This window comes from Acinonyx jubatus, chromosome F2 (genome assembly GCF_027475565.1).
Source record: "Acinonyx jubatus isolate Ajub_Pintada_27869175 chromosome F2, VMU_Ajub_asm_v1.0, whole genome shotgun sequence".
NCBI lineage: Eukaryota > Metazoa > Chordata > Mammalia > Carnivora > Felidae > Acinonyx > Acinonyx jubatus.
In genome coordinates this window covers 1,432,266-1,457,488 of record NC_069394.1, presented here as the reverse complement: position 1 = coordinate 1,457,488, position 25,223 = coordinate 1,432,266, and the positions used below count along the sequence as shown (strand labels likewise).

At 54.4% G+C, this 25,223-nt stretch overlaps 1 protein-coding gene across 1 annotated transcript; it reads right to left on the bottom strand.

Moving 5' to 3' along the window:
- Positions 1–4,180: 4,180 nt before the first annotated feature.
- LOC106988918 (lymphocyte antigen 6H-like) lies at positions 4,181–5,781 on the bottom strand. The gene is made up of 4 exons (XM_027063745.2): positions 5,653–5,781; positions 5,445–5,501; positions 5,104–5,223; positions 4,181–4,808 (listed from the first exon to the last, which is right to left on the bottom strand). Exons 2-4 carry the CDS (start codon positions 5,494–5,496, stop codon positions 4,552–4,554), a joined length of 429 nt encoding a protein of 142 aa, XP_026919546.1. The 5' UTR covers positions 5,497–5,501; positions 5,653–5,781; the 3' UTR covers positions 4,181–4,551.
- Positions 5,782–25,223: the final 19,442 nt, after the last annotated feature.

Below are 25,223 nucleotides of genomic sequence, written 5' to 3'. Positions count from 1 at the left end.
ACAAAGGGAGGTTCAGCAGCTGCTTGGGAATATTCCTTAAAGTCTTTGTCCTGAGGTAGACTAACCAGAGACAGTTGTCCCCAATTACCATAGCCATTAAGTTGTGAAATGAATGAGGGAGAAGCCCCCACATACAAGAGTTTCCTGGGTCTAATAAGAAGGAGGAACAGTAAGAGAGAGTCAGTGTCCCCTTCATCAGGGATGGCCTGTGTTTCCTCCAGCAACTTGGGTTTATTTGGAAGAGGCCAGTTTAGACAGTTACCATCCAATATATCAGGAGAGAGCTTTCTAGCCTGGTTAATAGCCAAACACATTCTGCAAGAGGCCTTTAGGTCAGGGTCCTCATCTAAACCTATGAAGGCCTGGACCAAGGGTACCTCTGTCCATTTGCCCTGTTTCCTGCAGAAGAGATCTAACTGATCGATCATACTGAAGCTGAATGTCCCATTAATGGGCCATTTCCCTTCATCTCCTAAGGAATACTGAAGCCATGCATTCTGATTACAGAAAAATTAGGTTTTTTCCCTTAAATCTTGCAATCCAAATTGTTTCCAAGGGGTAAAAGGCATCCCAAGGGAGAGTCCTTGGGGCCTGAAGCAGAAGATCCTATGCTCCTAGAAAAATACAGACCAGGTGGTGTCCCATGAAGGATAGGTCAGAGGTTCCTGGTGTCAAAGCAAACCAGGGGTCCTATGACCAAAATCGCCATGATCACCACCCTGCCCCAGAGGAGGGATGCTGGCATCCCCCTGCTTCCCCGTTGCATCCTAGGCTACAAATGGCCGCTGGTGTATGGACGAGATACAGTGCCTTGAAGAACCTGCTGTTTTCAACCCATGGAAAACACTAGAAAAGTTTTACAAGGAGACATTACCCAATTCTGTAATTAGTAGGGAACAATGACAGAAAACAGTAAAGATAGAAATCCATCATGGTCTAAGTGACGGTCTAACACATGGAGTCTTTACAGCCAACTTCCTAGGAAATGGTCCCCAGTTGGGTTTTAATTCAATCTGGCACTGGTTTCGGCCAGCTCCCAGTGGAGGTCTCCCAGCCGGAAGAGACTGGACCACAGAAGTGGAGTGGATCACATTTGACCAATAAGGAGGAAACCTCACACGAGGGTCTTGAGATTGGCAGCCGTCCTGGTGACTTAGGTGGCTGTCCAGTGCCCAAGACAGCTTTGTATAAGGAGAGGAATAAAGACAGGACATCAAGTTTCTGGGTCTTATTACCATTCCAGCCATGGTACTAGCTTCCAGCCAAAAGCATGCTTTCTCCTGCCCGTAGAGTAGTCACGGACTAGAGGATTACAACCTGAGCAATAGACATGAAAGTGTTCCAATGAGACCATACTTCTGGAAAAGCCCCTGAAATGAAAGTAAACAGAGAAGAGAGGAAGTACTCACCAAGTTTGCACTGAGGCTTGGAGTCCAGATGAGAAGACTCAGGCCCCACGTTGAGCGCCAAATGATATGGTTTATGTTTGAACCCATGGGCGAAAGGCCAAGAAAGAATTCTTGAGACGTTTTGAACATGAAAGGTGGTTTTATTATAGCACAGGGACAGAAAGAGCTGCAGAGATAGTGAGGAGTGACTGGTTATACACTGTTAAGGGCGGGGGGGGGGGGGCAGGTAGAGACAAAGGCAGTTTCCAAGAGGATTTTCTTATGTTGAGGAAAACTCACAGGATCCTGGAGGCCTGGCTATTGTCAAGCTAAGGTTGCTTCTCTCTCTAGTAAGGCGTTAACATTAAGACAGTAGGGGGTCCCTAGAGGAATGTCCTTATCTTCCGGTCTCAAGTGTTTGTCACTGGGCTGCAGGCTATAAGGAAGTTTAATTTTATCCATGTTTCTTTTGCCTTTATGAGGCACAGACCTTACATGTGAACCACCCAAATGGACCAGGGCAGCATCTCTGCCTCTTTGTCTTTGCCACAGACTGGCTGAGGCTCCCTGCGCCTCCCTCTCCTGGCCTCTGCCTCCACCCCTGGAAATGCCGGGCAGCTCTCTCAGGAAGGGTAGGCTGTGGCCAGGCTCTCCGTGACCTTGAGGGCTGACTCCTGCATTGTTTCTGCATTGGCATTCCCTTTCTGGCGGAGATTTTATCTCCTCGCTAGGAAGCCTCCTCCCCCTTCAGGGAAAGGTCGGGGAGGTGGGGGAGGCCAGGAGCCCGGATCCTCTGGCTCTGGGTGGGCTGGGGGCGGCCCCTCACCACACTGGGTGCCCAGCCTCTTGGCCTCCTGCCTTCCGGGCTAAAGGATCCCAGATGTCTTGGGGCTCCTCACCATCCCTCTGCTGCTCAGGCTGGGCCAGGCCCTAGAGGGTGGGAGTATAGTTCTGAGGAAGAGGGTACCGAAGGGAGGCCGTGGCCTTGTTCTCGCCCAAGGCCCACCCAAGAGTTCCACTGGTGTAACATGCCCTCCCCAAACACGCACGTAGCACGCATAACACGCATGTAACACCCACCCACACGACACACGACACACACAACACACAGGCATACAATACGCGCGCACACCAGAACCATACACCACTCATGTGCAGCATCGCACCCATGCACGCACCACACATACACGTGCACGCTGCCCCCCGACACCTGGCAGGCCAGGAGGCCTTCCTGCCAAGTGTGACTGGCAGCTGGGCCGTGGAGGCAAGCGAGGCCATTCACCCATTGCACGGAAAGGAGAGCGGGGTGCGGGACAGGGGACACTTGGTCCTAACTGTGCGGAGGGTCCAGGCGGGATAGAACTGAATCCGGGACAGATGGAAAGAGCCACTCTGACTCAAGTTGGTCAGCTTACCCCAGGCCACTGCTATTCGAGCCCGTGCCCAGCAGCCTCCCTCAGATAGGAACACGTTCAGGGTGGGCTGGGGGCGATGGAGTCGGACCTGGGACCTCGCCCCTTGTGGTGCCTGGAGACCCTGGGTGAGGAGGCTGGGACCGGGCTGGGAGTGTAGTGCCTGTTCCAGGACTGGGCTCTGGCCCCCAGGAACGTCTGGTGTGCAGCGGGGACCTTGGAACAGGGTCTGCGTGCAGCTCTGTGAGAGTCAGTGCTGATTTCCTGTTTTTGACCCCGGTTATGTAAGAAGTTAGTGTGCGGGGAAGCTGAGTGAAGGGAAGATAGGAACTGTGTACTATTTTTGAAACTTCTTTGTGTGAACTGATTTCAGAATGAAAAGCTGAAACGTTTTAAAAGCAGACTGAGCCCTGCCCAGCCCTGGTCCAGATGGGACCCGGGTTTTCCTGGAGAAAACACTTCAGATGGATGAAAACTCAGATTGCAAATGGAGAACTTAACAATTTTAAGAAAAACCAAAGGAAAATCTCTTCATATAGTAACAGAAAATATTTTGAAGTAACCCACTAATACATTTAAGAATATTAATGGTGAAAAAGTTTGCCTGTAATCATGATACAGCAGTAAAAAAAGACACATACTAAAATACTTTCAATAATCAGTACTAGTTATCAAGATGGACCGATTAAAAAGCCCAAGGAAATTAACTGGCCGGGAGGCACGGACTAGCGGCTCTGGCTGTGGCTGCTGCAGGGGGATGGGACCCAGTGCGCCCCGGGGGGGGGGGGGGGGGCCCGGTCGCCAGAGAGAAGTCACGGGGCAGGCCAGAGATGTGGGCCCAAGGTCACCCAGGGGACAGCGTGGCAAGGTCAGCAGTCTGGAGACTGGCCCACCAGCCATGGTTCTCCTAACTCCTCTGCCCACAAGCACCCCTGTGCCCCACGTAGGCGCCCTGGCTCCGGAGCCCTCCCCCATCTCACTGTGGGTGGGGCGTGTAGGGTCAGGGTGTGTGGGTTGAGAAGGTGTGAAGGAGGGAAGGAACCAGCCCAGGCCCCTTCTTCCACCACCACCCCCTGCCTCTGCTGAGGATTCCCCCGGCACAGCGGCCACCAGAGGCCCTGGGAAGATGCCTCCCTGGGAAGTCCCGGGTAGGCCCCCGGCGGGGCTGGGGGGGTTGGGTCAGGGAGGATGCACTGGACGCTTCATGGGGAGGAGAAGAAGCCACCATCCAGCGGTGCAGGGCTGACCCCAGGTCATAGCCCCTGGGCCATGGGCGCTTGCCTGGGCGAGGCAAAACCAAGCGGAAGCCGAGTGTCCCTCCCAGGCAGGCCACAGGAGCCACCCACCCTGCCCCGGCGGGGCGAAGCAAGCAAAGAACGCTGGGGTGTCGAAAGCGTTTATTCTCTTTCGGTCTTGGCTGGCACACCATTAGCGGGCCCCAGGCTGCGCTGTGGGCTCCGCTTTCCTGGGGGCCCCCGTCTAGCCGGGGCTTAGCGGCCTCTGCATCTTGGGTCGGTGGTCAATCGATGGTGTTTGCAAAACGGGACAGACTTGTTGGTGCGGCAGGGCCCTGGGCACCTGACGCCGGGGCTGGCCAGGTGGGCAGGCAGGAAAGCCTGTGTGTGGGCGAGCGTGCAGGGTGCAAATATGTGTGTGTGGGTGCATATGTACGCATGCGTGTGCGAGGCCGCGAGCTTGCTTAACGCGCAGGCTGCAGGAAGCTTCGGCACGCCGGCCGGCCTGCGGGGTGCTCACGGCAGGGCCCGGAGGAAGGCGGGTCCTAGGCTGAGCAGGAGCCCTCCCGCCAGGACCCAGGAGCTGCGCGCCATCCGGGCCACCCCGTTACAGAGGTCCTTTTCACAGCACGTCACCTCCTGCACTTCGAACTTAGTCAGGACCCCCTGGCTCAGGCTCTCAGGGTTGGTCATCTGTGAGAGCTGCGTCATAATCTTCGTGGCCACCTCGCAGGAGGGGGCGCAGCCCTTGTGCTGGGACTTTACCTTCTTTCCTGGGGGCAAGGAGGGAGGAGCGTGGCAGGCGAGCCCCCTCAGGTGGCCCGAGTCACTCATCCCCTGGGGGCACGAGGCCCTCCTCTGCCGCTGGAGTCCCATCCGGTCCCACCAGGCCCCCACACGCTCCCCCGGAAAGCCTGGGGGAGGCCACCCCTCAGCTGGCAGATGGGGACACTGAGGGAGGCTGGAGGAGGTCCCCTGCCATACCTGCACCCATCCGAGAGACTGGGAGGCCTCAGGGCAGAGCTCCCTGAACCGCCCGCCCGCATCCTCTGGGTGCTGGAGACTCACCACTGCCCAAGGTCACGGTCATGTCACTGTTGAAGCAGACGCCGGACATGGGACATTGGATGGGCTGGCACTGGCTCGTGGTCTCCAGTTCCAAACAGCTGTAACACTGCAGGCTGAGGACTAGGCCGGTGGGGAGGGCAGGAAGGCTGGGTTTAGAGCCCCTGAGGCCAGAACCATTGTGGGGGGGCCGGGACCATGTCCTGGAGGACAGACCCCTCACATGCACAAAACCACACAGCCTCTCGTGGTGGCGGCGGGGTGGGGGGGGTGCCACCCACGGTCCCCCCCCCCCGCCACCCCCCACGTCCCGGTGCAGACCCCTCCGGTGCCCTGATGCTCACCACGCTCCCAGCACAGCAGGAAAACCAGCAAAACCAGCTGGAGGCCTCTCATGGCTCCTGGAAACAACACGTGTGGGTGGGACCCTGGGGGCACCCCAGGCTCAGGCTCCTACCTCCCAAGACCCTGGCCCTCCCTGGATGACCCCTCCTGTGCCTCCGCAGGGATTCAGACGGGGATACAGACGGGGCTCCTTTCCGATTCACTCACCTACTAACGTCAGGCTCCCTTCGGGTGAGCGGGCATCTGGAGCCTCTTCCCTGGTGGCCAAAGAACTTGTTCTCCAATCTGTTGGTGCCCCACCCAGAGGAAGCGGGGGCCGGGCTCTCCTGTCTCCACCTCTTCCGGGAGTTCTAGCTGTCGGACCCCAGGCAGGACCCTGAGTCCCAGACCAAGAGGGGGTGTCACCTAGCTGACAAGCAGTGACTTTGGGGAAATTCCAGAAGGAAGCTGGGCGCCCCTCCCTCCCCCCTGCCCCGTTTCTGGCTCCACCTTCAAAGGTCGTCTGTCTCCCTTCCTCCCCCAATCCTCCCCACCCCCCCAACCCACAAGCCTGTCCTGTCCTGCATGCATCGTCCCCAAAAAAGTACCCCCCAAAATCACAAAAGCAAAAAGAAAAAATTTTGAACGTTTCAATACATTGTTTTTCGTTTTCCTGCTGCACCTGACTTCCATGTAGTAATGGGTGTCGAGCAGCTCATTTTTATGGCCTCTTCACCTTGTACATTGATTCTTCGGTTGAACTTACCATTTATATAATCTTTAAAAAAAAATTTATTAATTTGTCTTTGGAAGAGCAGGGGAGGGCCAGAGAGAGCGGGGACAGAGGGTCCGAAGCAGGCTCTGTGCTGACAGGCTGACAGCAGTAAGCCCGATGTGGGGCTCGAACTCACGAACCCCGAGATCCTGACCCGAGCCGAAGTTGGACGCGCGGCCAACTGAGCCACCCAGGCACCCCTAAATTCACAGGATCTTAAACATCCAGTAGATGTAAACATTAGCTTATTTGACTGGCAAACTCAGAATAAAATCAAAACGTATGCTTATGTTCTACTTAGTGATGCGAACTCAGGAGACATAGCTGTGTTTCCTAAACCAACGATATCCGATCTTATTTACCCAAGATTTACCCAAATCACATAAACTTGAACAGCATTTGGTTGGTTTTTAAAATTCATAAGAGTTTTAGGGATATTTTGTCTATGTGAGCACTCACTGACCTCTAAGCAAATTAGAGCAATCCTCTCTACAAGAGTTTATAAATTATTTCGATAGTCTTATCCAGAGGCAGGGGAAGATCATATATACACGGCACAGTGGACACAGAAACATCCCGGAAGACACAGATGCGGTATAGCTTTATTCCAAAATGTTAGCAGGTGAGGCATAAACGGAATAACAGAAAACTCCCTGGTTTATATAAGAGTTGGTTCTTACCTTCGCCCCACTTTCTAGTTTTCTCTGAACTGCGTTTCTGCAGAGGAGCCCGTGTGAAGTCACCCATCAGTGATTGTGGAACACCCCTCGAGGTTCTCTCCTGCCCCGATGTGTGGTCTCTCACGGGGGCTGCGGACTACACTTTGGTCGAGGTGCTGAGGGGTCGCCAAGCAGCCCTCCGGTGTCTCCAAAGCTCCTCTGGGTGGATAAAACTGTTTCTCATTAGCCTCTCAGCCTCAGTGGTTGTTGTCGGGGTCCCTGCGTCCCTGAGGGCCCCTGGGGGTGGCAGGTGGCCTCAAGTTGGAGCGACCGTAGAGGCTGAGTGTGGAGCGGAAGGGAGGCGGAGAGGAGGCCGGAGGACGCGAAGCAGGACTCTCGGACGCTGGCGGGGAGGCCGGTGGTGGTGAAAGGAGGCACGGGGACAGACAGGTCCTGCAGAAACTAATTTGGGGAGAACTTCCGTCTCTTCAGGAGGTCACCGAAGGTCCAATTATCTTAGAAAAACTTGCCAACAGGGAGGAAGTGGACAGCTAGCCCCGTCGTGGCAAGGGTAGAAGTGTGCGGAAACCGGGGGCGGGGAGGGGCGTTCAATAAAGGAAAGTTCCAGCAGGGCCTCTGCCAAGAAAGAGCATCCTGAAAAGCAAGGGACTGAATTTCCATCAAGTTAGACTCCAGGGCCAAGCTCCCGTGTTCTGAACCGGGGCGGGGGGCGGGGGGGGCTGTGACAGGCCCTGTGGTGGTGTCCCTCCCACCCTGCTCGCTCCACTCGATACCTTAGCCTTCAGTACAGGAGCCCCTTGTTCACAGGAGCCAGCTCCAAGACCCCCAGGGATGCCTCAACACGGATAGTACTAACCCTTGTATGCACGACGTTTCTTCCTGTGTGTACATACCTATGAGAAAGTTTGATTTACAACCGGGCACAGGAAGAGATTGGGTCCCTAAGCGAGAAGAAAAGGCAGCGACGAGAAGTATACCGTCGTGGAAGTCGCGAGCACCTGCGCTCTCTCTAAAGCGTCCTGCCTGCCCCGGCCCTTCTTCTCGTGAGCGGGTGAGATGACGGAGTGGCCACGTGGCCCGAGGGAGCGAGGCGAGGGGGAGGACCATCCGCCCGCGGGCCACACGGGTGACGGAGACCGCGGGTGGTGGAGACTGGGCAAAGTGAGACCGCAGACAAGGGGACCGCTGCACCTCATCGTGTGACTGTCTGGAGACGGGGCCCTTCAAGAAGTCATTAAGTCATTAAGGGTACATGAGGTCCTATGGGTGATCCCTAATCCGATGTGACTGATGCCTCATAAGAAGAAGACATTTGGACACACGTCGAATGCCAGCATTGGAGGAGGTCATCGAAAGGACGTGAGGGCTGGCCCTGTCCTTGGAACGGGCGCTCTGCCAGCCACTCCCGCAGCGGCTGCTGTTCCCAGGACGCGGCCTTGACAGAGGAACCTGGCATTGAGACGGTCTGGACCAGTTATGGCCTTTACATAAACTTGGAAGGTGTGGCAGCCGGGCCCCGCCCGAGATCTAGGGGTCTTGTGGCTCCCAAGACAAGCCTGGTGTGTAAGTTCCCTCTGCTTATAAACCTGCTACCTACCAACCCGGCCTGCTTCTTTCTTCCACTCTCCCTGTCCTCTGTGTACCTGGGCCGGTTGGCAAACCAACAGCCAGAGATGAATATTCACGGAAGACCACGCACGCAAACGGCTGTCCCCGCCATGCTTCTCGACTGGCACCCAGAGCACCGGCCCAGGGGGGCGGACACAAGGCTTCAAAGATGTGCACCTGGGGAGGGGAGGGGGCATCTGATGATGCATCTGATCCTTCGGAGGGACGGCGCCGGGCTCTTAAGGAAGAATCACGCTGACACTTTCTCCAGCGGTAGCAAGATTTTATTCGAGACGCTCAACGTGCGGCAGTAGGAGCTGGGATGACTGCCGGAGGGGGGAGGGAGTGAGCCCAGCTCCCTGAGCGGAGAGAGAGGGGAGGGCCTGGGGCATCTCGGAGAGGAGTCCAGGCCAGGAGGCTCTGGCTCCTGCCGCAGAAGGGCTTACGGTGAGTCACGGTCATGGGTGGAGATAAGGGATCTCATCCACAATCGAGTGCGGCAGGAGCCTCACCAAACTCCCTTAGCGGGGCACCCGCGGGGCTCAGTCCACTGAGCGTCCGACTTCCGCTCAGCTCATAATCTCGTGGTTCGTGAGTTGGAGCCCCGCGTCGGGCTCTGTGCTGACGGCTCAGAGCCTGCAGCCTGCTTCGGATTCTGTGTCTCCTTCTCTCTCTGCTCCTCCCCCACTGGTGCTCTGTCTCTCTCTCTCAAAAATAAATAAACATCAAAAAAAATTTTTTGAATACATAAATAAACCCACTTAGCAGGATTCTTTGCTAAATGGGGGCAGTTCAGGCCAAAGAGAGGATGGGGGCAAGGTGCAGGCCTTGTCAAGAAGAGGGCTCAAAAGATCCTGCCAGAATTTGGTTGAGGGTGGAGTCTTGGTCAGATGGTAGTTGAAAATAAGCCGGCTGGATATGACTAGAGCCCCGCTCTGTCATTAATAACGAGTCCAGTCCATCATAATCCGGCCAGAAAACATGCCCCTGAGCAAGTGACTCAGGCGACTTCACAGGCCCCAACTTGGCCCCAGAAAGCCCTTGCTGGACCGTGGCCTCACCTTTTCTCTTTGCGACCCTTAGGGGACAGGAATCCTGACGTTAGCATGTCCCAGCCAGGAGCAGTTGGCTGTGCCAGGGGACATCTTGGCCATGTCCAGGGTGTGGAGACGTGGGAGGAGAGAAGAGGGCTGGGTTTGGAAGGATGCACGGGAAAGGCAGCGCACCCGAAAGGTTCAGATGGCCACGCCTCGCCGCATCCAGGAGGCAGTGTGGACGAGGAGTGAGGTGGGAGGTAAGTTCTCAGCACCCAGCATGTGCCCCACCACCTCGAGGAGCCCCCCAAGCCTCGCGGTGGACGCTTTTCCACCATTTCCCAGCCAGGGCCTGGAGCAGACACAGCGCGGAGGGAGGGCTGGCGCTCAGAACTGCTGTCTGCCCAGGAGCTGAAGGAGCCGCAGACGAGCTCCCTCCTCCTGGTCTCTGGGGCTCTGTTCACCCCGCTCACCAGGCGAGCGTGGACTTGGGGGCGTCCACCCCGTGCAGTAGGCTGAGATCCGACTCTGTCTCTGTGCAGTGTGATGCTCAGGTTACCCCAGACGTGGTGCTCCGAGCCTTAGGGCTGGTCTCTCTGTCCTGCCGTGTCCCCGTCCTGCAGGGGGGGCATCCAGGCTTTCGCATCTGAAACGTTCCCAGCTCCTCTTGCTCTGTTCTGGAACCAGCCCTGGAGCAGCTCTATCTCCCAGGAGCCCTGCTTCTTCTTGGCAGAGAGCGGTTCCGGGGTCAAACTGTAGACACGCTTGGCCCTGCTGGGCGCCGCTGTGAGTGCACAGACCCAGGAAACACAGGCCACCGCTGTCTTTCACCTGGACACTTGTGGCACGTCCGTGCCCTGGGCCCATCGGAACCGCGAGTTCAAACCAGTGTCTGCATGTGATCCAACACGGGGCGGGGTTGGGGGGGAGCTCATTCCGGGGCCGCCCATAGTGTTCAGTCTATTCACTCTGTCCCGCTGCAGGTGGCCAGTCTCCATCTCCCCTCTTCTGGGTTGGACTGTGTTCCCCAAACAATCTGTCCAAGTCCTACCCACCCGTGAATTTGACCTTACTTTGCCGTAGGGTCGTTGCAGACAGAATTGGCGAAGACGAGCCCCACCCGCCGCAGGGTGGGCCCTAAGTCCTATGTGACTAGTGTTCTTGTAAGGAGACAGGCGTGCAGGGAGAGGAGAGCCAAGTGACCACAGAGACTCTAGAGACTGGAGAGAGGCAGCCAGCAGCCAAGGACGCGGAGGGCGGCAGGGGAGGTGAGGCGTGGGTCTGCCCTGCTGTCTTCAGAGGGGGCCCAGCCCAGCCTACACGTGGGTTCCGGATTCCCATCGTCCAGCACTGCCACAGAGGACAATTCCAGTGTTGGAAGCCACCTGCGGTGTCGGTCATTTGTTGCGGCGCCCCTCCCCCACCCATGCGCGCCCCCCATCGGATGCCCGTCGCTCAGGCTGAGGCTGTGGGGAGTTTCCACCTGCTGAGCAACCACCACCCCCCCCCACCGCCCGCCATCTGGGGCCGTCGAGGCAGAGAATGGGGCTGTAGGGGCCGGTGGACTGTCCCGGTGACCGAGGGATAAGAGCTTACAGCTTCACTGACGGAGCAAGAGTGGCGAACTGGATGCCCTGGGGTCCCTCCCTCCTCCTGTTCCTTAGGCCCGACAGCCCCGGGCAAAGGGAGAGCTGAGAGGGGGAGCCCCTGCACCTGCCAGCCTGCAGCCGCGTGCTCACATTGGTGGGGGAGCAGAAGCAGGGGCCCTCACCCCCACCCCGGGGGCTACTCACCCCCACGCCCCCATCCGCCCACCATGGTGTCTCCCCAAACGCGGCGCAGGCCAGCTGCTGGGGGCTGGGGTCGGGGGACGGCGGAACAGGGGGCTGGAGAGAAGGGGACACCGACCCGGCCTTCTGGGGAGCCCCGGTCCTCGGGTGGGCTCTGCTGAGACTGGGACAATTAAAATGCACCAGGAGAGAGAGGAGTCGGCTGTCTCAATCCCGGTGTAAAGGAAGAAAAGGAAGGAAGGGTGTGAAGGAGGAAGCGGGAAGGCCCCCCTCCCCGCAGCCCCAGTATCCGCGATCCAGGGACCTTAGCTCAGGCAGGTAACCCCTACCAGGCCCCAGTCACACGCCCGTGTCCACTTAGCACCTGTTCTTAACGAGCAGTGTGCCAGCAACTGGGTGCACATCAGGGGAAAAGGACACTTCTGTGCCCTAAAGAGACCTGGAAGGCAGCAAGTCGGGAGTGGCTCACAGGTAACTCCCTGTGCCCAGCCCCGGAAGTGCTCTGGAGCGTGGGGGGCAGGGAGGGGTTTGTGTGCAATTTTACATGTAATTTTGCAACTTCAAAGGTCGCAACTTCAAGGTGGAGAAAGGGATTTTTGAGCAAAGACGGAAAAGGGAGCGAGCGGTTAGTGCGCAGCGTGCATAGAAAGTTCCAGAAACAGCAGCGGCGGGGGAGGAGTGCAGGCCAGTGTCTGAGGGGGCCGCCAGCCGGAACAGAGGTCTATCTCTAGGGCTCTGAGGGCAATACCCACAGGATTTCCTTGTGAACAACCGATAAACTCGATAAACTCGGTGAAGAAAGACTGGGCCCTTGCTGAGGAAATTCTGATTGTTTTTGCGCAAACAATGGAATGTTCTATAGCCTGTAGCCACTAAATTAAGCCAGAGGTCCTTCCCCCTACCGGTGGGATGTGTGCGCGCCCTGCTCAGTAGGGCGGGACCTGTGTGCGCACAACGTGTCTGTGTCTTAGGAGGTGACACCCTGCGGCTCTGTTCCCTCTGAGGTTCACTTTGGCTTTTTAACATTTTTATTTTCACGTAACCTCTATACCCAACGTCGGGCTCAAACTCATGACCTTGATGTCTAGAGGCGCAGGCTCCACCAGCTGGGCCAGCCTCGGGAGGAGACTGTGAGGGTTACTTTTCTGAGCCCTGCCCCCCATTTCTAGCTCAGCTTGGGGCTTTTCACTAGCCTTGGTGATTGAGCCCCTTCCTGGGGGGGGGGGGCACTGCCAGGTCGGGGAGGGGGGGGGCCAGGCGGTGGCTGAGGTGGGTGGGCCACCTTGGGAGGGTATCGGCTCTGGCAGGCAGTGAGGACTACGGGCTTCCAAAGCCAGGGCCAGGAAATCATACTTGACCTGGAAAACACTGGGAGCCTCTGGACACAAACTGAACCAACCTTTTGGAATCTCTGACAGTGTTATTCCAGCCCAAGTTAGGAGAGCTGGTCCAGGAGCATGCTGTTCACAGGGAAGAAAGCGCCCCGGAGAATGAATGGTTGTTACAGGGTTACGCTCATTTTTACGTCTTGTAGGAGCTCAACGTGATACATTAGCATCTGGGCAGGAAGCACAAGTTCCGTGTCAAGGAGCACAGAGTGTGGGATTGGCGCACACGTTAGGGACAAGACGGTTTTCCTGTAGACTACTCATTCACAGCGTAGGTGCCATAAACCTGGCTTTTGGTTTAAACAAAGTTCACGCACGGTCACACTGATTTAGAAAGAAATCTAAAGTGGCGTCCCCTATTATTTTCTTGAGATAGAGTTCATTGTCAAGTTGGCTAACGCACAGTGGGCTCTCGGCTTCGGGAGTAGAGGCCCGTGATTCATCGCTTCCATACGATGCCCAGTGCTCATCCCAACAAGCGCCCTCCTCGATGCCCATCACCCACTTTCCCTGCCCACCCGCCCCCCACTTCAACCGTCAGTTTGCTCTCAAGAGTTTCTTATGGTTTGCCTCCCTCCCTCTCTGTTTGAAACTTTTTGCCCTTCCCCTCCCCCATGGTCTTCTGTTAAGTTTCTCAGGATCCACATATGAGTGAAAACATTTATCTGTCTTTCTCTGCCTGACTTATTTCACTCAACATAATGCCTTCCAGTTCCATCCACATTGTCGCAAATGGCAGGATTTCATTCTTGTTCATGGCCAAGTAGTATTCCATTGTATATATAAACCACATCTTCTTTATCCATTCATCAGTTAATGAACATTTGGGCTCTTTCCATACTTTTGGTATTCGTTATTAGGTATTTTGGTTATAGCGCTGCTGTAAACATTGGGGTGCATTTGCCCCCTTCGAAACAGCATACCTGTATCCCTTGGATAGATACCTCATAGTGCAATTGCTGAGTTGTAGACTAGTTCTATTTTTAACACTGGTTTCCAGAGTGGCTGCACCAGTTTGCGTTCCCACCGGCAGCGCACAAGGGTTCCTCTTTCTCCACATCCTCACCAACATCTGTTGTTTCCTGAGTTGTTAACGTTAGCCATTCTGACAGGTGTGAGGTGGTATCTCAGTGTGGTTTTGCTTTGTATTTCCCTGATGATGAGTGACGTTGAGCATTTTTTTCATGTGCCTGTTGGCCATCTGGATGTCTTCTTTGGAGAAGTGTCTATTCATGTCTTCTGCCCATTTCTTCACTGGATCATTTGTTTTTCGGGTGTTGAGTTTGAGAAGTTCTTTATAGATTTTGGCTACTAACCCTTTATCTGATATATCGTTTGCAAATCTCTTCTCCCATTCTATCGGTTGACTTTTAGTTTTGCTGATTGTTTCCTTCGCTGTGCAGAAGGTTTTTATTTTGAAGAGGTCCCAGTAGTTCATTTCTGCTTTTGTTTCCCTTGCCTCCGGAGGCGTGTTGAGTAAGAAGTTGCTGCGGCCAAGATCAAAGAGGGTTTTTGCCTGCTTTCCCCTCAAGGATTTTGATGGCTTCCTGTCTTACATTGAGGTCTTTCATCCATGTTGAGTTTATTTTTGTGTCTGGTGTAAGGACGTGGTCCAGGTTCATTCTTCTGCGTGTCACTGTCCAGTTTTCAAGCACCACTTGCTGAAGAGACTGTCTTTATTCCATTGGATGTAATCTTTCCTGCTTTGTCAAAGATTAGTTGGCCATATGTGTGTGGGTCCATTTCTGGGTTCTCTATTCTGTTCCATTGGTCTATGTGTCTGTTTTTGTGTAAAATGGCATCCCTTATATCTCAGGCCTTTAGAGAGGTTTTTCTCTTATCAGAGCACCAGGCAGAGGCAGTGGTGGGCTATCTGTGTGCCCTATCTGTGTTCCTGGTAAAAGTAACTTAAGCTTCCCTCTCTGGCACCTACTGTTCTGCAGGTGACATTAATCTGAATCACCCTGCCTGCACCGGCACTCACAGATCACCATGGTCATACCGTTTCCAGAAGTGGGGACTGAGGCTGGGTATTGGAGCCACTTGCCCTCCTGAGTGGACAGCCCTCAGGCCCAGCACTCCTTCTGCTCTGGGTCGAAGGGCCAAGTCCCTGTAGGGCTGGGGTCAGAGAATGGTGGCCCCCCCTGGTTCCTGCTGCCCCTGCCTGGGGAGATGGGAGGCTGGTGGGGGGCAGGCTGAGTGTGGGAGCAGAGGGAGGCAGGGTGGGGCTGGGTGAGGTGCAGAGGGGATGGGAGGAGGAGCCTGGGGCTTTAAGTTTCTATTTCCTGCAGGCTGGGGGAAGGTAGGTAGGGTGGGGAGGGGTGGGGCTGGGGAAAGGAACCTTGCTGGGTGGCCCTGCCCCAGACTCTCCTGGGCCCTGGCATCTGTCCAGGCTGCAGCGAGGAGCCCTGCGAGGGCTGTCAGGCCAGGCACCGCTCTGGCCAGGAGCCCAGGCTCCCCAATCTCAGCGCCCAGGTGCCTGGGGATGCCCCTCCCCACCCTGTTTCTGGGTAGCCAAATTCAGCTTTGTCTTCTGACCCCGGATTTCCTGCATCTGCCCACAGAGGGGGTCTCTCTGGGGAGTGCATGGGTGTGCCTGGCCCCTGCCCCCTGGGCTGCCCCTCCCTGGCTGCTGGGTCTGCACCTGCTGGCCTGGGAGGTGGAGGGGATCCTGCCTGTCCTCTGGCTTCCTCCCACTGTGCTCCTCCAGGGGTGCCTGTGGTCCAGGCCAGCGGGGCACTGCACCTCCTCCCCCACACCCCGTCCTTGGCATCTGCCCGCACTAGACCCGCTCTGCTCTCTTATGGTTGATTTTCGAGGTCCCCCAGCCTGCTAGCCGGTGGGCCCAGGTGGGACCGAGGACATCTCCTGATAAGCGGGGAGAACAGAGCTGCAGATAGGGACAAAACAAGACCCGGGAATGACAGGGCAGCTGTGGCCAGCGCTCAGGCCTGCTGAGACCTGACTGCCCCAGCCAGTCCCCCCGCAGCCCACCCAGGATGGGTGGCCTGAGGGGCCAGGCCAGCAGGCCAGCCGTGCGGGGGCCACTGTGCTGTGCTCCAGCATGTGGAGATGTCTCACATGGAAAGAGAGTGCCTAACGTCCCCAGGGAGGCACCCTGTGACATGCGAGGACGCTCTCTCCTCACTTGGGGTCCCAGAGTATCACCTGGTTTGGTTTTTCTGGAGTCCCTTTATCTGCCCTCGGTGTGAGAAGGTGCAGTGGAAACATCGGAGCCTCTAAGGAAAAGGCATAAGAAATTGATTCAGGGTGTGGGGGGCGGGGAAGGCACAGAGAGGAGATGGGCTGGGGGGTGGCGGCAGGCAGGGGGGTGGGGAGGAAGGCAGGATGTGGGTGACAGCCGATACCACCTGACCTCGGCCCACTCGTCCTCCACAGCCACGAGGGGCTATAAGGTTGGGGGTGACCATCGGGAGCCCAACAGAGACCAAGAGAAGATTGACGTTGGGTGTTGACCCTGTGGGCTCCCTCCTGCAGGCTTTCCTGGGACGCTCCTGTCACCTCTCCTGAGCAGCTCCCCCATCCCCTCCCTCTGCCAGCTTTCCAGCCTGGGCAGTAGACGGTGGACATCCCTGCAGCCAGCCCTGGAGGGAACACCACGTGGCTTCGCTAGGTCCTGCCCCGCCCCAGCACCTTAGGCCAGTCTCTTCCTATTCTTCTGATCTGGATGCAGCATCTGTTTCCTGCTGGGAGTTTGGCTGAGTCGGTGGCTTTGCTGAACTCTCACCGTGGGGGAGGGACTCAGCCTGGCAGCCTTTCATCCCCTCCCCAAGCAGAAGATAAACTGACCCCTCCTCGAAGGGTCTCTGGGGGAGTAGAGCAGAGCTGGGCCCCGCAAAGACAGTGACATGGCAGGTAGGGGTGCCGGCCTTCCCCAGCCGGCCTGGGTTCCAGGGGGGGCCACACTGCAAGTAGCTGACCCAGGGCCTCGCCCTCTGGGGTTCTGGAAGCAGAGGTCTGAGCTTGGCCCAGTGTTGTCAGCCTGGCCTGGACTCAGGCTGCCCTCCATTCCTACCCAGTAAGTAACAGTGCCCCGGGGCCGACAGCGGGACTCTGAGGCGCCAGGGTCCTGCCCCCTGCTGCTTGCACCCTCTTGTGGCCCCTTCCCTTTGACAGCAGGCAGGACCTGAGACCTAAAGGCGGTGGGGGTGGCCGATGTCTGTGATTACATTGCACAGACTGAAGCCCCACCTTGAGGGCAGCCGTATGGTCTCACCCGCTTTGCGGAAGGAAGTTACCCTATTGTGCCACAGAGAGAGTCCTGGGACAGGGGACGGCGGGTGCCCTCTGCTCGCTATAGTATCAACATCTCCTGTGGGTGAGGTTTTCCACCATGGTTTTGAACAAGGACCCGGGGAACGGCCTGGGTGTAAGTTACTTGTACGGAGCCCCCTGCCCCCGCCCCCAGCCATGGAACGAAAGCTTCCTGCACCAGCCCCAGAAGGAGACCTTGCATGGAGAACTATCTCCCCGTCTCCTTGCTTTCTGCAAGTAATAAACTGTTCGCTCAAACCAAGAGACTTGGGCTGCTGCACCCCAAGCGGTGGGCCCTTTGCCCCTGGTGACAGGAGGGGTGCTCACGCCCTGAGTACGAGCCCGCAGGACCCCCTGGAGACCCAGGCCCTTCCTTGCTTTGCCCAAAGGGTCCCGAGTTAGCCAAAATAAAGGCAACCCCTTCATGTTTTTGGGGGGAGCCAGTCGGTAGATGAAAACAGACAACCATAGTTCTTTGAGAACAATCTGGGCTCCGGGCCTCCTAGCACCAGGAGCCCACAGCAAGCACAGGAAGCGAGGTGCCTCCTCAAGACAGACTCCTCAGACTCCTGGGGGGCCGGGGACGGGCAGGGAGGAGAGAGCGCGCAGCGCTCCCCCACCAGACGCCTCTTTCTTAATTAAGCTTGTGCTTGCTTGCCCGAAACCTTTGGCTGTCTTTCAGACTCCAAGAAAGTTGGCTCTGACGGTGTTTTGCCAGTTTCTTGCGTGTGTCTGTGGGGAAGCAGGCCCGGGAGCCCCCACTCCACACTCGGCTCATCCATTTTAAAGGCTCTCGGGGCGCTTCTGAGTGTTGGCCCTTCCGCGGTCGGCATGTGGCAGATTCGGTCTCTCAGTGTGTCTGTCGGTGGCTTCTGATTTTGTTTATGGACAATGTTGGCTTTCAAAAGATTTTATTTTTATTTTAAGGCCACTGGTTTCATCGATGTGCTCTGTGGGTGGATTTTGACTCATGAGAAGTTCCTTCCTTCATCCCAGGCCTGCGTCCACACACGAGTTCACATTTACATCTAGGACCCACTTGGAGTTTACTCCCACGACGCGATAGATCTAATTCTGCCATTTCGCAAATGTGAGGCATAAGGGAGATGATTCGTTTTCAGAGATAATAAAAGCTGGGCTGTCCAGTTAACAGGAGGTTTACAACCGGCTGGAAATATGTACCACCTCCCCCCGCCCCCCCCCCCCCCCCCCACACACACACAATGGAGTCCCAAACCTTTAGACACTTCACTTCCTGGCTCTTCCTCCCCTCTCGGTTTAGCGGGCTTAGTTTCACGGTTTAGCTTCCCGGACTTGGCGATGAGCTTTTGCCGTAGAATAACGGGAGGAGGGACTGAAAGTCTCTGGTCATCTCAGGCAAGGTACATTTGTTCCAATCAGACTACTGCTTACTTCCATGGGCATAGGTGGGTTTCCGGACAGGCTGTAACCTCTGCAGTACCCAGCCAATGAGGAATCAGGGAAGCGACTTACCTCTGTAGTGCTCAGCCAATGAGGAACCAGGGGAGGGGCTTGCCCGCTAGGAGATAAATTGTCTGCTGTAACTGCCCTGAGTGGGCCTGTCCCTCAGACACCGCTCCTGCAAGAACGTTCATTAAAGCTTCCCTTCACTGTGCTCCGAATCTCCGTGTCCCTCCTTTGATTGGGTCTGTGGGCTTATTTCTTACACCAAACACCTGCCTGGTGGTCCCATTACAAATTCCATCCTTCCCCCAGTCATTAGAGATGAAATCCGGTGGGTCGAATTCTCAGATAGCCTCTGTGCTCACACCTGTGACTCCGTGTGAGTGTGAAACCGGGAACTTGTTTCCACAGAATACAGGAAAAGTGAAGGGACTGGATGGATGCATGAAAGGTCCAGATGGGTCAACTCTATGATAATCCCAAAGGAGACAGCCTTGGTGGGCCTGATGTAATCAGGTGAGCCCTTCCCAGTCTGCCCCACTGTGCTGGCCTTGAAGAAACCCACCCACCTACCACGGGATCTGCAATTGCAAGCACACGAATTTTGCCTGTCCTGGCTTTTTAAATTCAGCATTATGTTTGTGAGGCTATTGTGCTGATGAGTGTAGCAGTAAATAATGCTTTTCAAGACCATGTAGTGTTCTATTTTGTGACTATGATGACACTTATTCACCTGTTCTGTTGTCAGTGGACATTCAGGTTGTTCATAGGTCTGAGTCTCTTGGAAAATACAGCTCCGAACGTCCTGGGCATTTATCTCACTGGACTTACTTCTCTTTGGCACACACCTGGGAGTGGAACTATGGGTTCCAGGGTATGTGTGTCTCTAACTTTAATGGGTGATGCCAAACGTGTCTCAAAGTGCCGTCGTTGTACCAACGAAGCGTGAGCCCCAGTTGTCCCTCGTTCTCAACAACACCGGGAATCTTCAGTGCCTGTAACATTAGCCATTCTGGTTTGCATTTCTTCCTTTCCAATACGTTTTATTTATTTTTATATACTTTTAATAATTTTCACTTATTTTTCTAGATTAATGGCATGGTTGAGCACATGACATTTTTGGTCAGTTTTTAAGTAAAAATCCAAAGAAATGTGGATGCTGATGCTTGGTATCATGTTCTACATAGGTCTGTTAATTTTCCACATTTTTTTTTTTTACAGATACGTGTATTCTAATTGGGTTTTGTCCACTTGTTCTATTACTTATTTAAAATTTTATATAAAATATCTAAACGTGATTGCAGACTTGCCTCAACTTTCAACCTGCTGTCTTTCCCTTAAACATCCTGAAGCTGGTGTTAGATGTGTGCACACGTGGGACTGATGTGTCTCTGTGCTGTGTTGACGCTTTATCACTATGAAGTCTCTCTTTCATGTCAGTCACAATGCTCGGCTGCCGGTGTACTTTCTGTGGCATTGGCACGGCAGCAAATCTCTTGGGTGACTCTCATCATGGCGCATCCGTGTGCATTCTTTGTCTTTCTGCTGTTCTGTACCCTTATTTTTTAGGGTTTTTTTTAATGTTTATTTATTTTTGAGAAAGAGAGAGCGTGAGCAGGGGAGGAGCGGAGAGAGAGGGAGGCACAGAATCCGAAGCAGGCTCCAGGCTCCGAGCCTTTCAGCACAGAGCCCGATGCGGGGCTCGAACCACAAGATCATGACCTGAGCCAAAGTCGGGTGCTGAACCCACTGAGCCACCCAGGTGCCATCCGCCCCCCCCCCCACCATATCCATATTTTTATTTTTATTTTTTTATTTATTTTTTACTTTTTTTAATTTTTTTAACATTTATTTATTTTTGAGACAGAGAGAGACAGAGCATGAACAGGGGAGGGTCAGAGAGAGGGAGACACAGAATCTGAAACAGGCTCCAGGCTCTGAGCTGTCAGCACAGAGCCCGACATGGGGCTCGAACTCACGGACCTCGAGATCATGACCTGAGCCGAAGTCGGCTGCTTATCCGACTGAGCCACCCAGGCGCCCCTCCATATTTTGAAAATGAGAGTTGTTGGGGCACCTGGCTGGTTCAGCCTGTGGAGCATGTGACTCTTGATACTTAAAAATAAAATCTTTTTAAATAAATAAATTAATTAATTAAATAAATAAATTAAATACCAAGTAAAATAAAATGAGAGTTGTAACCAGTTTATTCTTTTCTATCTGGTCTGTCTGAATGTTTTCGCCTGTACATGAGGGTGGTCAGCGCGCTCGCACTTGGCGTGAGAACTATACTCTTCTTTTTCCCAAGTGTTTCTTTTCTGTTTCCTGCATTCTTTTGGGCTTAAGAAATGTTTTCCATATTTCATTTTCTCTTCTAGAGACAAATTTCTTATGATTCTTCAGGGGTTACCTTGGAGATGACAGTACCCATCCTTGCCCTGCCGTGACCGACCTTGACTTAGCGTGGCCACCCCACCCGAGGAGTTCAGGACGTGCACCAGACCACTTTGTCTACACCATTCCATGTGCTTCCACCATCTTATCCCGCAGACATGTTATAAACTCGGCCATTGTTGCCGTCGTTGCTGTTTCACACCAGAAATACCCTTTTCTATTTGTCCAAATAGCCATCAGTTCTGCTTCTCTGACCTTCCTAAAGCTTCCTCTTCCCACGTGTGGGCATTTTACTTATCTTGAAGAACTTCCTTCCTTATTCTTTGTAGTCTGAGTCCACTGGCAATGAATGTGTCACCTTGTGTATGAAACCCTTTTGTTTTCTGTATCTCAATACTATCTTTACTTGTCCCGAGGTCAGGGGCGCCAGGGGCGTGTGGCTGCCTCAGTCGGTTAAGCTCCTGACTTCGGTTCAGCTCATGATCTCACAGGTCTCACGAGTTCGAGCCCCGCATCGGGCTCTGTGCTGACAGCTCAGAGCCTGGAGCCTGCTTCGAATTCGGTGTCTCCCTCTCTCTGTGCCCCCCTCTCTCTCTTTCAAAATAAACAAACATTAAAGAAAGAAACGAAGTCAGGGTCACCAGATTTTGTCACTCATCACTTTAAAGATGCAGTTCCATTTTCTTCCGGTTTTCACACTCGTCGTAAGGAGTCAGCTTTAGATCCTAATTGTCGATAGTGTTTCTCTTTCCTTGTGAACAACAGCAGTGCCGTCGGCTTGAATAGCGTGTCAGACGAGCTGCGGTGATATTGTTCCCACTTACTCTGCTTGGGGTTTTCTGGGATTGATGAATCCGTGCGTTATCCTTCATCAGTTGTGAAAACTTGTCTTTTCATGTGTCTCTTTACCCGCTGTCCATCACCCTTCCTCCTGCTACTCCAGTCTTGTGCAGGTGGACCATTTGGCTGTGCCTCATGGACCCGCAGCTCTGACCTGTTCTTTCTACTGCTTTGTTCTCTCCAAGCATCACTTGGGCTATGAGTGTTGTCCTGCCCCTCCCTACTTTCCTACTGTCTTCTGCTCTTGAATTCACCCAAATGAGTTCTTAACATCAGATGCTTTATTTTTCAACTCCAGAATATACTGGTTAGTTTTATGTGTCACTTTTGCTGGGCCACAGTACCCTGATGCTGAGGTCCCGCCCCAGCAGGTCAGGGGGTTCCCGAAGGATGAACGGCGTCGGCGAAAACGACAAATGGACACGGACAACGGCAGTGGGTTCGACTGGCCGCTTTATTGTGGCAAGCGTGGCCTCACATTTGTTAGCAATTTTCTTGTGGCGTGCTTTATCTATGTTTCTCGGCATTACCTAATTCTAAAAACGTTCCTTTGTGTAATCACCCATTAAGGAACAACATAGTTATTTTCTTGTAAATTTCCCTCCTGCCCTTTCAAGGTCATCTAGCTCTCAACACCTCAAGTAGAACGTTTACAGGGACGTGACTTCTTAATGGTTCCTTTGAACCATTTGCGGCACAAGGAACAAAAGCGTTCGCTTTGGTCTGGGTGCCGGGAGGGAGCCAGGAGGGCCCTGGAAACCCACGCCTTATGCGCTCCCAGAGAGACAATGTTTACCTGGGAACTAATGAGCCATTCTGTACCTTAACCCCCCAGGTCCGGTTATCATCTGGAATGCCTCCTGGGGGCCAAGCGGGCCTAGGGGTTGGAGCAACTTGTATCCATAGGTACATTCCTTTGTTGCCGGAGTGGGGATTTCGAACCCACTTGTCCCCCTCCTCGGCTGGGAAATATATGGGCCCATCCTTCCTTTGGGTAGAGGAGTCTTTCTAGGGGGTGGCAAGGGCTGGATGCAGGGCCGCATGATTTCCCTGCGGAATCTTATGTCTTTCCCCAGTGGTTCTTCTCCCGGGGGGCCTGTCGTGGGCAATCCCAACAGACAAATCCCCAGGCACTTCCATTGGTAGGGGGGCTGCCCCGACCAACGCTAAGGCCAAATTACATAAAAGCAGGAGGACAAGAAGCTTCCTTTCTGGCGGGCCGCCATGCAGCCCCGATCCGTCCACCGCCCGGGCCCTGCCAGGCTCCTTGGATAGCTTGGCTTCCAGCACCCTGATATGTAGCCCAACACTATTCTGGATGTTTCTGGGAGGGTGTTGATAGATAAGATTGACCTTTCAGTTGATGACATTCCAATAAAGCAGATTGCTCTCCGAAACGTGGGTGGGCCTCTCCCAATCAGTTGAAGATCTGAATCGCATAAAAGACTAACTTCCCCCAAGCGAGAGGCAATCCTGCAGCAAACAGCCTTCAGACTCAACTTGCAACATTGGCTCTTCCTGGTCCCCAGTCTGCCAGACCACCCTGAAGACTCTGGACATGCCAACCTCCGTGACTATGTAAGCCACTTCCTTCAAATAAGTCTTGTTTTGTATATATAAACATTCTATTGGTTCTGTGTCTTTGGGGAATCCTTCTTTTTTAAAGTTTATTTATTTTGAGAAAGAGACAGAGAGAGAGAGAGAGAGAGTGGGAGGGGCAGAGAAAGAGGGAGAGAGAGAGAATCCCAAGCAGGCTCACACTGTCAGCACAGAGCCCCGTGCGGGACGTGACTTCACAAACCGTGAGATCTTGACGTGAGCTGAAATCAAGAGTCAGACACTTAACTCACTGAGACACCCAGGTGCCCCTATCCGGAGAATCCTAATACAGAATATCCGCTTGATTTGTTTTATGGAGTCTTGCTCTCCGTCAAAACTCCCAGTCTGTAAATCTCTTCTGTTCAACTTTTCCTCGATTTTATTGAACACAGTTGTCCTTGTTAAAGTCCTTTTCCGCTAACTCCATCATGTGGACCATCTGTCGGGGTGTGGATGGCTTTCCCGCTATTCTAATTGGTAACATCCCCTGCCTCTCGGAGATCCAAGAACTTTTTATTGCACGCTGGGCATTGTATAGATTAGAACGCTGGAGGCCACATACACGCGCACTCCCTCCTTCCCGGATCCGTGAGCGCCAAGTACTAATCGCATAAATTCCATCACAAGTGGAGCTTGGTCGGGGCTGGGCTGCACTTGGAGAAAGACTCCCATAACCTCCCGTTTCTCCCTTTTCCCAGGCAGGCCCCCCACCCCAGCCTCTGGCCGAGATCCTTCTGGCACGGTGAGCGCGAGAGACCCGGCTCTGCCCGCTCACGGTGTCTTCTGCTCTGCTGGTGAGTCTCTGGCGCGCAGCTTCCAAATCTGGCCCGTCTCTTCAGAACAGGATCACACAAGCAGGCTCCTTCCTGGGGTGGGGGTGGGGGTGCTTCCCAGAACCGGGAGGCTGTTGGCGGTGCCTGCAAGGGCGCCGTGTCCTGCGTCCCCACCTCTGCAGCCGCCCGCACAGAAGAATGTGTTTGCAGCTCTTCAAGTTTCTAGCTGGCTGGGCGATGGCCACACCCATCCCCTGGAGGCGCCCGGGGCTGTCTGCGCCCGGGGTTGGCAGACAGCCCCGGGGAAGGAAGGCGCACAGCGCCAGCCCACCTGGCGGGGTTCCCACCTCTGGTTCCCGGTCCCTCGGTCCCTCGGCTGTCGCTCCTGTCACGGCTCGCCAGCGTATTTTAGATACGACATTTGCAGTCTGGCTTCCCCCTGGCCCGGGGGAAGGCTTGTGACCGCAAGGCCCACGTCACCCTCTCGCACGTGGCGGGCGAAGCCGCTCTGAGGGCTGCGGGGTTGTAGGCTCACTGCATCCCGGTTCATTGGGATCGTTTTCCACGTCTGCCCTTTTTATTACTCATTCTCTAGGATTTCCAAGTACACTATCATCTTGTCTGCAAATGGAGCTGGCCCTACTTCCTTCCATTCGAGTGCCTGTCATTGTCCAATTTTCCAATTGCCTGGGTGAGTACTTTAATAGAATTCCAGATTATGATGGGAGCATTTCCGGTATTTTTCTTATAATGTAAGATGAAAACTTCAGATTATATTCTTCTTGAATATTTAATTTATTTTTTTATCTTACGGACAGAGAGTATGTGCCAGTGGGAGAGAGGGGCAGAGAGAGAGAGAGAGAGAGAGAGAGAGAGAGAGAGAGAGAGACCATCTCAGCCGGGCTCCACACACAGCACAGAGCCCATCGTGGGGCTCGATTCCACGACCCTGGGATCATGACCTGAGCTGAAATCAAGAGTCGGACGCTCAACCGACTGAGCCACCCAGGTGCCCCCTGAATATATATGTTTTTAATGTTTACTTATTTTTGAGAGAGAGAGAGAGAGAGAGAGAGAGGGCATGCGCGCACAAGTGGGGGAGGGGCAGAGAGAGAGAGGGAGAGAGAGGATCCAAAGTGGGTTCCAGCTCTGCCCTGACAGCAGAGAGCCTGATGCAGGGCTTGAACTCACAAACTGAGATCAAGACCTGAGTGAAAG

Bases quoted from the DNA above. Each gene is read 5' to 3' on its own strand.
- LOC106988918 (XM_027063745.2), bottom strand. From the start codon at position 5,496: ATGAGAGGCCTCCAGCTGGTTTTGCTGGTTTTCCTGCTGTGCTGGGAG. The intron at 5,224-5,444 runs GTGAGCATCAGG...CCACCGGCCTAG, and splicing joins CCTGCTGTGCTGGGAGCGTG to TCCTCAGCCTGCAGTGTTAC. The intron at 4,809-5,103 runs GTGAGTCTCCAG...CCTTGCCCCCAG, and splicing joins GACCGTGACCTTGGGCAGTG to GAAAGAAGGTAAAGTCCCAG.